The sequence below is a fragment of the Phycodurus eques genome, chromosome 1 (genome assembly GCF_024500275.1).
Source record: "Phycodurus eques isolate BA_2022a chromosome 1, UOR_Pequ_1.1, whole genome shotgun sequence".
NCBI classification, from domain to species: Eukaryota; Metazoa; Chordata; class Actinopteri; order Syngnathiformes; family Syngnathidae; genus Phycodurus; species Phycodurus eques.
This window is the reverse complement of record NC_084525.1, coordinates 41,993,211-42,006,803: the sequence shown is the minus strand read 5'-3', so window position 1 is coordinate 42,006,803 and position 13,593 is coordinate 41,993,211. Positions and strand designations below refer to the sequence as shown.

General features: G+C 43.8%; 1 protein-coding gene across 2 annotated transcripts in view; it reads left to right on the top strand.

Annotated features, from left to right (window-relative positions):
* LOC133410915 (fibroblast growth factor 14-like) overlaps positions 1-13,593 on the top strand; it is a 69,151-nt gene that overhangs the window by 16,904 nt on the left and 38,654 nt on the right. Inside the window, exon 1 of one of the 2 annotated variants that reach the window (XM_061692576.1) lies at positions 10,950-11,525. The exons of the other annotated variant lie outside the window; for it this stretch is intronic. Within the exon in view, the coding sequence (XP_061548560.1) occupies positions 11,333-11,525 (193 nt within the window). The 5' untranslated portion in view covers positions 10,950-11,332. Of the gene's footprint in view, positions 1-10,949; positions 11,526-13,593 lie in introns of those variants that run through there. 2 annotated transcript variants of the gene reach the window in all.

Sequence of the window (13,593 nt, the reverse complement as noted above, 5' to 3'; positions counted from 1 at the left end):
GTTTTTGTGTTTTCTCATATCTGTATGTATTCTACTTTCCCTGATTGTTCACTTTTTAGTTTGACAGATAGCTAACAGTACTCCAAATGAGAGGCCTTTGCAAGGTTTTCCTAAATATGATGGAAAACGCTATAAATTAGCTGACAGAAAATTAGCATGGCACTACCACATGCAAATTAAACACCAAACAGTAGTCACAGTCATAATCTGTGGAAGCAATGACAACTGCTCAAGTTTAACTTTAGTTTGCTGACTGTCATCTTCTTGAATTCATCAATCAACTCCACCTGTGGAGTTACTGAATTACTTTCAGCGGTAAAAACTACAAGTGGGATGTATTATGGCGAAGTACAGAATGCAAAATCTGTTCAAAGACAATAGACGGCCAGACTGCAAAATCAGTCTTTGTTCGTCAATTCTGCCCAGTAAATCTTTGTAAATTCAGTACAGTAGTTAGCCAACGTTAACTTGATATGATACAAAGTTCAGGCCTGCTGACATTCAGACTCAAGCCACATAAAAATATGGTTTGAAATGGTGAGTTAACAATGGAGTAAACAAAGTACTAATGGTTTTAAAATGGTGTACATTTAAGTTATTTTAAATAATAATTGAAGTCAGTAAATTTGAAGTATGTAACTTTAAAAACAGGGCCTAGTATGAATTTGGTGTTGAAAAATAAATTTATGAAATTAATTAACAAAACGATATTCCATGATTCATACAAAAGTGACGTTTTCCCAGTTGCAATAAGAGCCCGTGCAGTGCCAGTGACTTACCGAGATGATCTTCAAACAGACTGATGTTCTAGTCTTGCTGTCAGACTACGACAAGCTAAAGTTGTTTGGAGTGTAAGGAAGTTTTGATTGACACTCAGTTATTAAATAGTGTGGAATTGGACAGAATTGGACAGTATAAAAAAAAACAGTATAACACCTCTCAATATCTTGAGAGGTGTTATACTGTACATACAGCTGCATACAGGTTCGATAAATTAGCTACTAATATCACTATTTGACCTTATTCTTCTTCTGTCTTTATGAAGACCAAATAGCGAATACTGCTTTAATACGGTGAATTGAATTGTGACTAGGTTTAACTTATCACAGGACTTGACTTGAGATAACCTGTGACTTGACTTGATTTACCCAAGCTAGAATTGCTTGAAATTTGTTTGAGATTTTAGATGTGAGACTTGCACTTGTGTGGTTTGAGCCCATCTCTGCTTGGCAATAAAGTTTTCATCTGGGATTCGTGAGAAACGCATGCATAAATAGAGCGAAAAGAATAAGGGGAGAAGACTGCGAAGAGCAGATAGAGATAGAAGAAGGAAATGATAGGCTGAATAATTTAGTCTGTCTGTTCTCTTTCTACTCCTCCCCACTGGGCTGGTGATTTTGTGAGGTGAGAGGAGGCAAGGGAGCAGGATAGGAAGCAAGGAAAGGAGATGATGTCAGGACAGATGGAAAGGAAACGAGGGACGTGAAACATCACAGAGAGGAGTTGCGCAGGGAAAAAACCAACCATTTTATTTAAATGGCGTGACGTATTATTCTTTGTGTGTGCGTGCATATTCAAAGAATTCAGACTCAGGGACCCGCTTGCGTCACTTATGACTGGTTACCTCGGTAACAGTGGACTTCCCCGTGCCTGTGTGAGGCTGCTCATGTGGGCGGGTGTCTCGAGTGTGAATTATGACTCATCCTGCTCACTTCACAGTGGCTATCCTCATACTCTTCCCGTGTGGGGAACACCCATGCACAGCTGTCTCCTTCCTGTCTGCCTCCCCCCTCCCCACCTGATTTCAAGCATCATGCCCTCTCTGAGTTGCTTGGCTCAGATTTTCTTCTCCATGTTGCATGCAGTTCAATTGGCATGCATACTACCAGCATTTCCAGCCTGTGAATGGTGATGAGTACGCCACCTTGATTAAAAAATCCTAACAGTCAACAGACACAGTGTGAGAAAGTCTTCTTTGCTATAAACAAGAGCTGTAGATTTGAAATGGTACTTTGAAATACTGAAAAACTGTAGTACATACACAACCAGAGGAGGAAAAATTATACTTTGTACTGAAGTGGAAGTACTACAGATACATAACAGTGTATGTGGGGGGGGGGAAGAGAAAAGTAGAAGTACTGATATATCTCCTGTTGTGCAAGTAAAAAAGTACAACCTCTCGTAAAAAATATAGTAAAATGAATGCTTACTCTCAGTTACATACAATATCCATTTTGATAACTTGGCACAAAAAAAAAAAAAACATCACAGGAAATACTTTCCCTCTTTTACCTACATTGTGTTACCTGTCGCACTAGCTATCGTTGGCTTGACTTTTATGCGAACAAAACGTGTAACCATAGCTATGCTAATGTTGTGAGCTGAGTAACAAAACATAACAACTGAAAAAGTACACTCACTTGTATTTGTTTTCCAGATGTAACAGTTTTGATCAACAGAAGCTGGTGGTTTTTAGGCCGACACAATACACGACACATTCGCCACAAATCATTCTTGGAGCCGACAACATCAAACAAATCACAAATAAGACGTGGCTGGGGAATATCTTGCTTGTTTACGTCCTTTAATGTCATATTTTATAGATTCATAATTTAATGTTCTATTTTATAGAAGTCATGTTGAAGCACGAAATATCTAGACAACTAATACAATATTGGATGCACTACGTTTTTCTAGAGGTAGGCCATAGGCCTAGGAAGAAGTCATTATATTTTGGTGAGGATCTGGAAGGCAACATAAATGCACTTTCATTGTTTGAGAACTCAATGGAGGGGGGCATAATGAGTGAGTGGTTAGCACATCTGCCTCAAAGTTATGAGTTTCAGGGTTTGAATCTCAGTTCCAGCCCTCCTGTGTGGAGTTTGCATGTTCTCTCGGTGCTTTTGTGGTTTTTCTCCGGGTCCTCCACTCCACTCACCCATTGACAAATGTACTTCAATGGGGAAAATGTTGGATCAGCACATCTCTAAACCTTCTCTTTGGTCTTCCTCTAGCTCTCTTGCCTGGCAGCTCCATCCTCATCATCCTTCTACCAGTATATTCACTAGCTCTCCGCTGGGTGTGTCCAAACCATCAAAGTCTGCTCTCTCTAACTTTGTCTGCAAATCATCTAACCTTGGCGGTCCCTCTGATGAGCTCATTTCCAATCCTATCCAACTTGGTCACTCCTAGAGAGAACCTCAACAACTTCATTTCCTCCAGCTCTGCTTCCTGTTGTCTCTTCAGTGCCACTGTCTCTAATCCGTACATCATGGCTGGCCTTGCCACTGTCTTATAAACTTTGCCCTTCATCCTAGCAGAGACTCTTCTGTCACATAACACACCTGACACCTTCCTCCACCCGTTCCAACCTGCTTGGACCCGTTTCTTCTCTTCTTGACCACACTCACCATTGCTCTGGACGGTTGACCCCAAGTATTGAAAGTCCTCCACCCTTGCTATCTCTTCTCCCTGGAACCTCACTCTACCCCCTCCACCCATGTCATTCATGCACATAATTTTTAAACTTACTTTGGCCAATCTTCATTAACTAACTATTCCTCCACCTGCTCCCTGCTTTCACTGCAGATCACAATGTCATCTGCGAACATCATGGAACATGAAGATTCCAGTCTAACCTCATCTGTCAGCCTATCCATCACCACTATAAACAGGAAAGGGCCCAGGGGTGATCCGTGATGCAGTCCCACCTCCACCTTAAACTCCTCTGTCACACCTACAGCCGCTTTTCACCCGCTAGAATTCTATTGAAATCTGATTGGACAAAAAAAAAAAAAGAAAATGAACCCACAAATGACAGGAACCTATACAGCCAAGACACATCACATGAAATAAAGGCAAAAGACTGTTGGGAATAAATTAATAGAATTTCATTTAAATTGTAAATGGAGGTCAGTGCTTTTGATAGTGTTTAGGCCGGCAGAGAAGGCTTTGAACGAAAACCTCCTCAATTCCACCGACATGCCTTCCCATGAGGAAGCAGAGTCTGGGGTCTCTTAGGCGGGCTCTCCTATCTCTGGGGTTGAGGTCACCGAGGTGGTTAAAAAGCTCCTCGCTGGAAAGGCCCTGTGGGCGGATTATATTCGCCCGGAGTTCCTAAAGGCTCTGAATGTTGTGGGGTTTTTCTGGTTGACACGCCTCTGCAACATCGCGTGGACATCGGGGACAGTGCCTCTGGATTGGCAGACTGTGGTGGTGGTTCCCCCTTTTCAAGAAGGAGGACCAGTGGTGTGTTCCAACTGCAGGGGGATCACACTCCTCAGCCTCCCTGGTAAGGTTTATTCAGCGGTGCTGGAGAGAAGGATCCATTGGGAAGTCGAATCTCAGATCCAGGAGGTGCAGTGTGGTTTTCGTCCTGGCCGTGGAACAGTGAACCAGCTCTACACCCTTGGCAGGGTCCTCGAGGGTGCATGGGAGTTCGCCCAACCAGTCTACTTGTGTTTTTTGGACTTGGAGAAGGGGTTTGACCGTGTCCCTAAGGGGAGTCCTGTGGGGGATGCTTCGGGAGTATGGGGTACCGAACCCCCTAATAGAGTTTGGTCCGCATTGATGGCAATAAGTCGGACTCATTTTCCGGTGAGGGTTGGACTCCGCCAAAGCTGCCCTATGTCACTGATTCTGTTCATAACTTTTATGGACAGAATTTCAAGACGCAGCCGAGGCATAAAGGCGGTCCAGTTTGGTGGTCTCAGTATTGCATCTCTGCTTTTTGCAGATGATGCGGTTCTGTTGGGTTCATGAAAGCTGTGATCTCCAACTCTCACTGGAACAGTTCGCAGCCGAGTGTGAGGCGGCTGGGATGAGAATCAGCACCTCCAAATCTGAGACCATGGTCCTCAGTCGGAAAAGGGTGGAGTGTCATCTCCAGGTTGAGGATGAGATCCTGCCCCAAGTGGTGGAGTTCAAGTATCTTGGGGTCTTGTTCACGAGTGAGGGAAGAATGGAACAGGAGATCGACAGGCGGATCGGTGCAGCGTCTGCAGTGATGCGGACTTTGTATAGATCCGTTGTGGTAAAGACGAAGCTAAGCCGGAAGGCGAAGTTCTCGATTTACCCATCGATCTACGTTCCTACCCTCACCTATGGTCACGAGCTGTGGGTCGTGACCGAAAGAACAAGGTCCCGGATACAAGCGGCCGAAATGAGTTTCCTCCGCAGTGAGTCTGGGCTCTCCCTTAGAGATAGGGTGAGAAGCTCGGTCATACGGGAGGATCTCAGAGTAGAGCCGCTGCTCCTCCACATCGAGAGGAGCCAGAAGAGGTGGCTGGGGCTTCTGATTCGGATGCCTCTCGGACGCCTCCCTGGTGAGGTGTTCCGGGCACGTGCCGCCAGGAGGAGACCCCGGGGACGACCCAGGACACGCTGGAGAGACTACGTCTTTCGGCTGGCCTTGGAACGCCTCGGGATCCCCCCGAAAGAGCTGGATGAAGTGGCTGGGGAGCGGGAAGTCTGGGCTTCCCTGCTAAAGCTACTGCCCCCGCGACCCGACCTCAGATAAGCGGTAGAAAATGGATGGATAGAGAAGGCCCTGAGTGAATGCCACTGCAAATAATTACATAGTACCACGCTCCAGCTTGCCTTTGACCCTAACGAGGACGAGGGCTATTGAAAATAGATGGAGTATTCAATAGAACCCCTCTCCCGACCCTCACCTGCTCACTATGCTCGAATATATATATATATATATATATATATATATACAGGTCCTACCTGGAGGAGAGGAGTTATTTTGTAACCATTGGAAGTGTTCAATCTCATCGAATGGCAATGACCTATGGCGTCATTCAAGGTATTAGTTCTTGGACCACTCTTGTTCAGCCTCTATATGCTACCCTTGGGTCAAATTCTTCAGAATTTTAATTTTGACTATCATAGCTATGCAGATGACACACCGTAATATCTAGCGGTATCTCCAGATGACTACAGTTCAATTGAGGTGTTGTGTCACTGTCTAAAACAGATAAATAACTGGATGAGCCAAAATGTTCTTCAATTAAACCACAACAAAACTGAGATAGAAAAGAGGATTGCTGTTAGTAAATACCTGGAGTCACTCTCTTTAAAAACCAAAGACCAAGTCTGAAACCTTGGTGTACTGATAGATTCTGACCTGACTTTCAACAGTCATATCAAATCAATTACTAAAACTGCCTTCTACCATCTGGACATATCCAGAGTGAAGGCTTGCATATGCCCAGCAGACCAGGAGAAGCTCATCCATGCTTTTATCACAAGTAGACTTGACTATTGTAATGGTCTTCTAACTGGACTCCCTGAAAAGAGCATAAAACAGCTGCAACTAATTCAGAATGCTGCAGCTTGGGTTCTGACCAGAAAAAAAGAGGCCAGAGCATATTACTACAATTCTAAAGTCTTTACACTGGCTCCCTGTCAGCTTTAGAATAGATTTTAAAGTTCTGCTAGTGGTCTATAAAGCACTAAATGGTTTAGGTCCTGAATACATGAAAGAAATATTGATGGAATGTAAACCCAGTAGGGCTCTGAGATCGACAGACTCAGGTCAAATAGTGGAGCACAAAGTCCAAAGCAAACATGATGAAGCTGCATTTAGCTATTATGCTGCACACAAATGGAATAAGTTGCCAACAGAAGTGACGTCAGCCCCAAGTGTCCATGTTTTTAAGTCCAGGTTAAAAATGCTTCTTTTTCTCTTGCTTTGTAGAGCATTTCCACTTTTAAATGATATTTCTTGCACTGTGCGCTGTTTTAATTGTATTTTAATTTTTCTCAGTTTTAATTGTTGATAAGCTGTTTTTTTGTCTTTGTTTTTAAATGTTTTTAATCATGTAAAACACATTGTGTGCACCTTCTTTCTGAATTGCGCTAAATAAAAAATTGTAAAATAATAATAATTTAGAAAAATACATACATTTGCTTTGTTTATAGGAATACAACCCCTGCTATGTTTTTTGATGAACACTTAGACCCAATACATGTCTTTATTTTAATTTTGGTCATAATGGTGGGACTTGAAGAGCCAAGTATTTTGCTAGATGGTTCTTGATGTCAAATGTTTGGAACCACTGACCGATGGAATGAAAACCCTATGAGGGTGTTAAGGAACGTTATGACTATGCAATTCACACACAGACGTGGATCTAACTTGGTATTTGGACCAAACATTTGTGTGAAATGACAGATAAGTCGTATTTTTAATTGCTCAACATGCTCACCTGTGCGTGGATTTCAAGATGACGTGACTGTAAATGCTCCTTTAAATTGGTCATGTTCCTGAACACACATTCCCAGGCATTACAAGCCCCTTCATTCAATCTCAAACTGGCTACATAATTTCTTTACACATCGTTGTGATTAGTTCTCTTGTCAACTCCTCACACCTCTTCCAACAAAATTAGTTCTGACTGGATCTAATCTCTGGTAGGCATTTCTGTGTCATTTTTATTTGTTGACGAAAATGTCAATACATTTGGCCATCGGCTTGGTCCTCAGAAATGCATTTTTATGTTGTCATCGTCTCATTTTCGTCATTCAAAAAAGGTAGAGGACTATAATTATGATGAAAATGTTTTGGACAACAAAATTATTGGTGGCGGCTCCAAAAATGGGCATGCCGCCTTTGACTGATCTGGATAAGACCTGTGCCATGCAGCATCTTCAAGGAGGTGTTCCGCAAAACCTTGTTGTGGCATTGTTTGGCATCAGCCCTTGTGCCATCTCTAAACTGAAGGCCACCTTCCATATAACTGCGGATGTCAGAGGCAGGCCACGAAGTGGGCATCCCAAGGAGACGACATCCCAAGATGACCTCACCCTGTCAGCACTCGGGTACTGTCGGCTGTCTTCTACAGACTTGCAGTGAAGTTTGCAGGACCATCATGTCCTCCTTCACTGCCTTCACTCCACCATTGGTCTCTCTGACACTGCCTTGACCTTGTTCACTTATCTGACTGACAGAACAGAGTTTCTCTCTCTGGTAGGAGCAAAGTCGGCCACCCTCAGTGTCAAATCTCAAAATGTACAGCAAAGTGACTGCTGAAGCAAAATAGCACTTTGAGTCATGTAAAAGTAGAACTCAAGCTATTAAGTAAGTGTAAAACCATCTGATCTTTATAGACGTATCGCATGTAAGACAAAAGTGTACCATTCTTAATGGTCGATAGGGGACGCCATTCTATTTGTGCAGCCTAAGAGGATGACGTGCTTTTCGGAGTCATAATGGAAAATCCAATTGGAGCATTGACGTTTATTATAAATGAATGCTCAGTGTTACGTTGGTGCTTATGTTTGTAGGTTTACTTTAGTGTTCTATGTGTGCGAATATTTTGTGCACGAGACATGTCTGCAGATGAAAGGGGACTCATTGAGCAGAATCTAGTCGTTTGAAGTTGAACTGCGTTGCTATAAGAAGCAGCAGAAGGCATGAATTTTAATGTACACAAGCTTTGGTTCATTCATTACTATTTCACTCCGTGTGTGATCTGGATGAAGTAAACACATACACCCTACTACTTGTATATTATAACCAAAGGTTGATATGTTGCTGTTAGTAAAAGGTAGCTTATGATCAAACATTAAGTAAAATATGATGGGGTTACCTTCTGAAAGTGGAAAAACAAAATGACGATTGCAGTGAACCTTTGATTGAATGACATGAGGCAAAGCAGCACATATCAGTGAGACATTTCTAGACAAAATGGAAAGGCTGTTTGCTGTACAGCTGCCAAAGCCTGATGCCAGGCCACCGCGCTGAGATGTACTCTGGCGCTCTCAAGTGGCCTGAAAAGTAATTGTTTGTGTTGTTTGCTGTCCATGGTGCTGAAGCGTTTTAACTTCCACACACACACACAAACACACACGCACACACACACACACACACATGTGTGTATATATATATATATATATATATATATATATATATATATATATATATATATATATATATATATATATATATATATATATACAGGGTGATTGAAAAGTAACTCTATAGTTTTAAGTACTTGCAATTTATTTCTCAACTATAATTCTTACAGGAAATGGAAATAAGTGTATTGCATGGAGTTTTATTTAAAATTCGATATGGGCGCCAGCATCAGCCACCAGTTTCTCAAGCCGCCTGGGAACCGCATGAACTGATTTCACAAGGAACATAATAGCTAAATGCAGCTTCACCATGTTTGCTTTGGACTCTGTACTCCACTATTTGACCTGAGTCGGACGATCTCAGAGCCCTACTGGGTTTACATTCAATAAGTTTCTTCCTTATTGTTGAGTCATGAACACAGACCTTAACTGAGGCAAGGGAGGCCTGCAGTTCTTTAGATGTTGTCCTGGGTTCTTTTGTGACCTCCTGGATGTAATTTTCTACTCCTGGTAAGGTTCACCACTGTCCCATGTTTTCTCCATGTTTTCTTGTGTTTAATGGCTCTCACTGTGCAATGTCTTTGTAACGCTCTCCAGACTGATAGATGTCGGTTACTTTATTCCTCATCTGTTCTGGAGTTTATTTGTATTGTGGTATTTTGTTGGAGCTATTTGCGATATTTTTGCCGACTTCATTTTTATCAGACGAGTTCTCTTGAAGCGATTTCTTGATTGAACAGGACTGGAGGTAATCAGGCTTGAGTGTGGTCAGTGAAAATTAACTCAGCGTTCCAAAAAAAGTGATGCACAATAGCCAGGTAGCTTTGAATTTCACCCGATGAGTAAAATTACCATTTAAAAAATGCATTTTATGTTTACTCGGGTTGTCTTTGTCTGATATTTACATTTGTTTGATGATCTTAAACATTAAAGTGGGGAAACTATACGCAAAATAATAATAATAATAATAAGAAGAAGAATTTGAAAAGGGGGCAAATACCTTTCACAATACTGTAAGACAATAAAATCACAGCTTTTTTTGGCATTGCAGGAGAACTAGGAATATGGAGAAAGCGCTCTCAAAACTAACTGTGGTATGAATGCATTTTTATTCAACTTGTTTTAAAATAAATACAAATCATATAGTTGGTTGTTTTCTGGTGACTTGGCCCACAATGACGAGCTGTTTTCATGCTGGCTGGGCGCGTGGCTTCAGCAACACTGAGACGTCCAAGCAGCCAAAGGACAATCGTATGCCATCCGTTTCCTTGCTTTCAAAATAAAACTTTTGACAGCTTCAACGAAGCATGATGTACATCCATCCATTTTCTGAGCCGCTTCTCCTCACAAGGGTCGCGGGAGTGCCGGAGCCTATCCCAGCTATCATCGGGCAGTAGGCGGGGTACACCCTTAACTGGTTGCCAGCCAATCGCAGGGCAGGAAGCATGATGTGTTCATAGTAAATCCGTGCTGCTGTTGCGTGAAATTCATCCATCCATTTTCTATCCTATTTATCCTAACTAGGGTTGGGAGTGGGCTGGAGCCCATCAGATTTTGGGTGAGAGATGGGGGTGCTCGCCAGCCAATCACAGAGTACAACAAGAAAACCATTCACAACTGAAGACAATTTATAGTCTTTGATTGACCCAAGAAGTATGTTTTTGGAATCTGAGAGGAAGCAGAAAAGCAGAACGGTGATAACATGCCAACTCCACACAGGAAGGTCAGAGCGTGGATTCAAACCTCCAACCTCAAAACTGTGAGGCGGATGTGCTAACCAGTGGTCCACCGTGCCGCCGGCCACTCGCCCGCGTTGTGTAAACTATGACACTAATTGAAACAAACCGTAATGAATGATTTGTGTTTATAGTGAAATGTGCCGAAGGCTGGTCGAGGAAAAGGGAACATTTGTAATGGAAGAACCCCGTGTGCGTTTCAGTGGAGGCGTTGGATCAGCCACTTGCTGAGCGGATATGTGTTTAACTCTGAAAGTCCCAGCGCCCGATTTCCGGCTAGGCTGTGTGTGCCTCCCGTTTGTTTGACACACCTGGAGCGGCTCGCGGCTGCACGCGCGCCTCGCGCCCCTCGCAGCGCAACACGAACGGACGTTTTGCATCGAAGGTGGTCTCCCGATTGTGTCCTTCAGAGGGTCGCGTTGGCCTCGGACGTCGGCCATGGCGAGGAGCACCGGCAAAGCGCCTCGATGAAGCGCAGGTGCCATTCATAGAGCGCTGCTGACAGGCGCGGCGGCGGGACGTGACGGACAGGTAAACCACCGCTGTGCGTTTGAAGCCAATGGCCCGTGGCCGTGACGCGCAGCGGCGTGAATAGCTTGGACTCTGGAGTGATGGAGCCGTCGGAGCTGTGAGTGTGGGGTGCGGTATCGTCTGCGATCCAAGGCGAGTGACGAGACCGGAGACGCGGGCGGAGACGGGTCTGCTTTTGTGTCGGCTGTCTCGGCGGGGACATGGCAGCGGCCATCGCCAGCGGTTTGATCCGCCAGAAGCGGCAGGCGAGGGAGCAACACGCCCACCGACCGACCACTCACCGGCGACGGAAGAGCCCCGGCAAGAAGCAGGGGCTGTGCAACGGGAACCTGGTCGACATCTTCTCCAAAGTCCGGATATTTGGCTTGAAGAAGAGGAGGCTACGGAGACAAGGTGTGCGTGGACACACGTATATGCACACAAACACGTACCGATCGGCAGACAGACGCGCGCAAATGTACGTTTACGCGCTTCGACTGCCATAAATGTTGACATTTGGACACAAAAGGGCGCACAACCTAGTTTTTGCATGACGCCAGACTGACAGATTCGGCCCTTGCCTCCCTGTGATGTGTACACAAACGCGCGCACACGCACTGTCATGTCATGTAGCGCCCTATGGTTCACTCGTTTCCGAATACATCCATTATTGAAGCCACAGATTGCTCTGTCTCGGCGCTCTCTTTCAGTGTCTGACTCATTTCGTGCATGTGCAGATCAAAACTGACCTGTTTTGTTTGGAAATGAACCTATTTGTATTCTTGTTTAAAAAATGTTTTTATCATTTATTTATTTATTTATTTTTGTCTGGGTTTTGTTTGTTTACGCAGAGGTCAAAGACTGTAGACAGAGCCGTATGCTCATGTTCATTCGCACAGGTGTTCAGTGTGTGGTCGTACTATAGTCAGTTGATTGTGCGGGAAGTCAGCCTGGCTCATGGGCAGGCGAGCAGGGTAGATTTCGAGAGTGGTGGGGAAGTGAGGTGTCATGTTAATGGGACTGCTTGGGACTCAATTAATGGCATCTTATATGGCACCGGTTTTCTCTCAGCTCTTCAAGTCCTCCGTCACAGCTTCAGATTTGTTCGTGCAATTAACATGGGAAATCACTCAATGATTTCACATGGATTTAATTCAACCCTCATCCTAAAATCTTTACATCACTATACCTCCCGCATCCATCACTGTATCCACCACCATTTTGTATAATGCTAATCCTCTTGTCTTTGCCTCAGATCTCTTCATATAGCTCCCTCCAGCCAAAAGCCCCAACACACACATACAGGCAAAGCTCGGCAATGTTTGTGTGCATCTTGCCAATGTCCCCCGCTATCTTCGAGGGGTTTTCTGAAGGATACATTCAAACAGATATGAACTCACAATTGGCTTCTTATTAGAAGTGGGAGTCTACCGCTGTCAAATTTATCTTTCATTTTAATTTTGATTTGGTCTTCAAATTAGATCATTTCACTAACAGTAATAGCCAGGAGTTCATAGACGTACTCCCCTTTGTTTACTTGGAGCATGCAAAATAAAGGAAAAAAAAAATTGAACATTGATATTGCTATATTATTTAGCGTAGGCCAGCTTGTTCATATCTACTTGTTTAAATGTCATCCCTGTGATGGACAGGCTCTCTGCGCACTATTCCCGTGACTTGAAAAATCAATACATAATAACACGCAGTATATGGAAAATCGATGGCAGACAGAAGTGGTCACCACCACGTTGTGTTATTGTAAAGTGTGCGAGACTTGGAGTCAAACATGGTGTCTACGTTTCTCATTTGACAGCCACAGAGTGCGTCACTGATGTCATACTGGAGGTGATGTTTCCTACTCCTCTTTGTTTTAGCAAGGCATCTATGGTTGGAATGACGCTGAAGTGGTTTTATCATCATGTGTCACACCCAAAATGTAGTATGTGTGTGCGTGATAGTTTTTGTGTGTGTCAGAGAGAGAGAGAGAGAGAGAGAGAGAGAGAGAGAGAGAGAGAGATTGTGTGTGTGTGGCTGTCTGTCTGTAAAACCGTAGATCGCTCAAATGCACAATGACAGTGTGACGTGTCAAAGTATCACGAGAGCTCAACGGATTGGCGCACCACATTGTGTGACTCTGTGTGTGCGTGCGCGCGCCCGCGCGCGTGTGTGTGTGTGTGTGTGTGTGTTTGTGTGTGTGTGGATGGGGGAATACCCTCTACTGGAACACTGTAGAATCACGAGACTGTTGTCATGGAAACGTGAAGATGGGAATTTCCCTAGTAACAGACAAGGTTTGGGGAGTCTGGGAAGAGCAGGGAATATCACCTTGGAGACTGTAGAAAGAACATCAGCGTGAAGGCTTGTTTAAAGGGATAAGTGGATGTTGGACAGTTAAAGAGACGAATGATTATTAGGTGCCGTTCCCCTGTGGATCTATTCTACAGCAATTATCACCAATCCATCAGCAAACTGTAATTGTGAT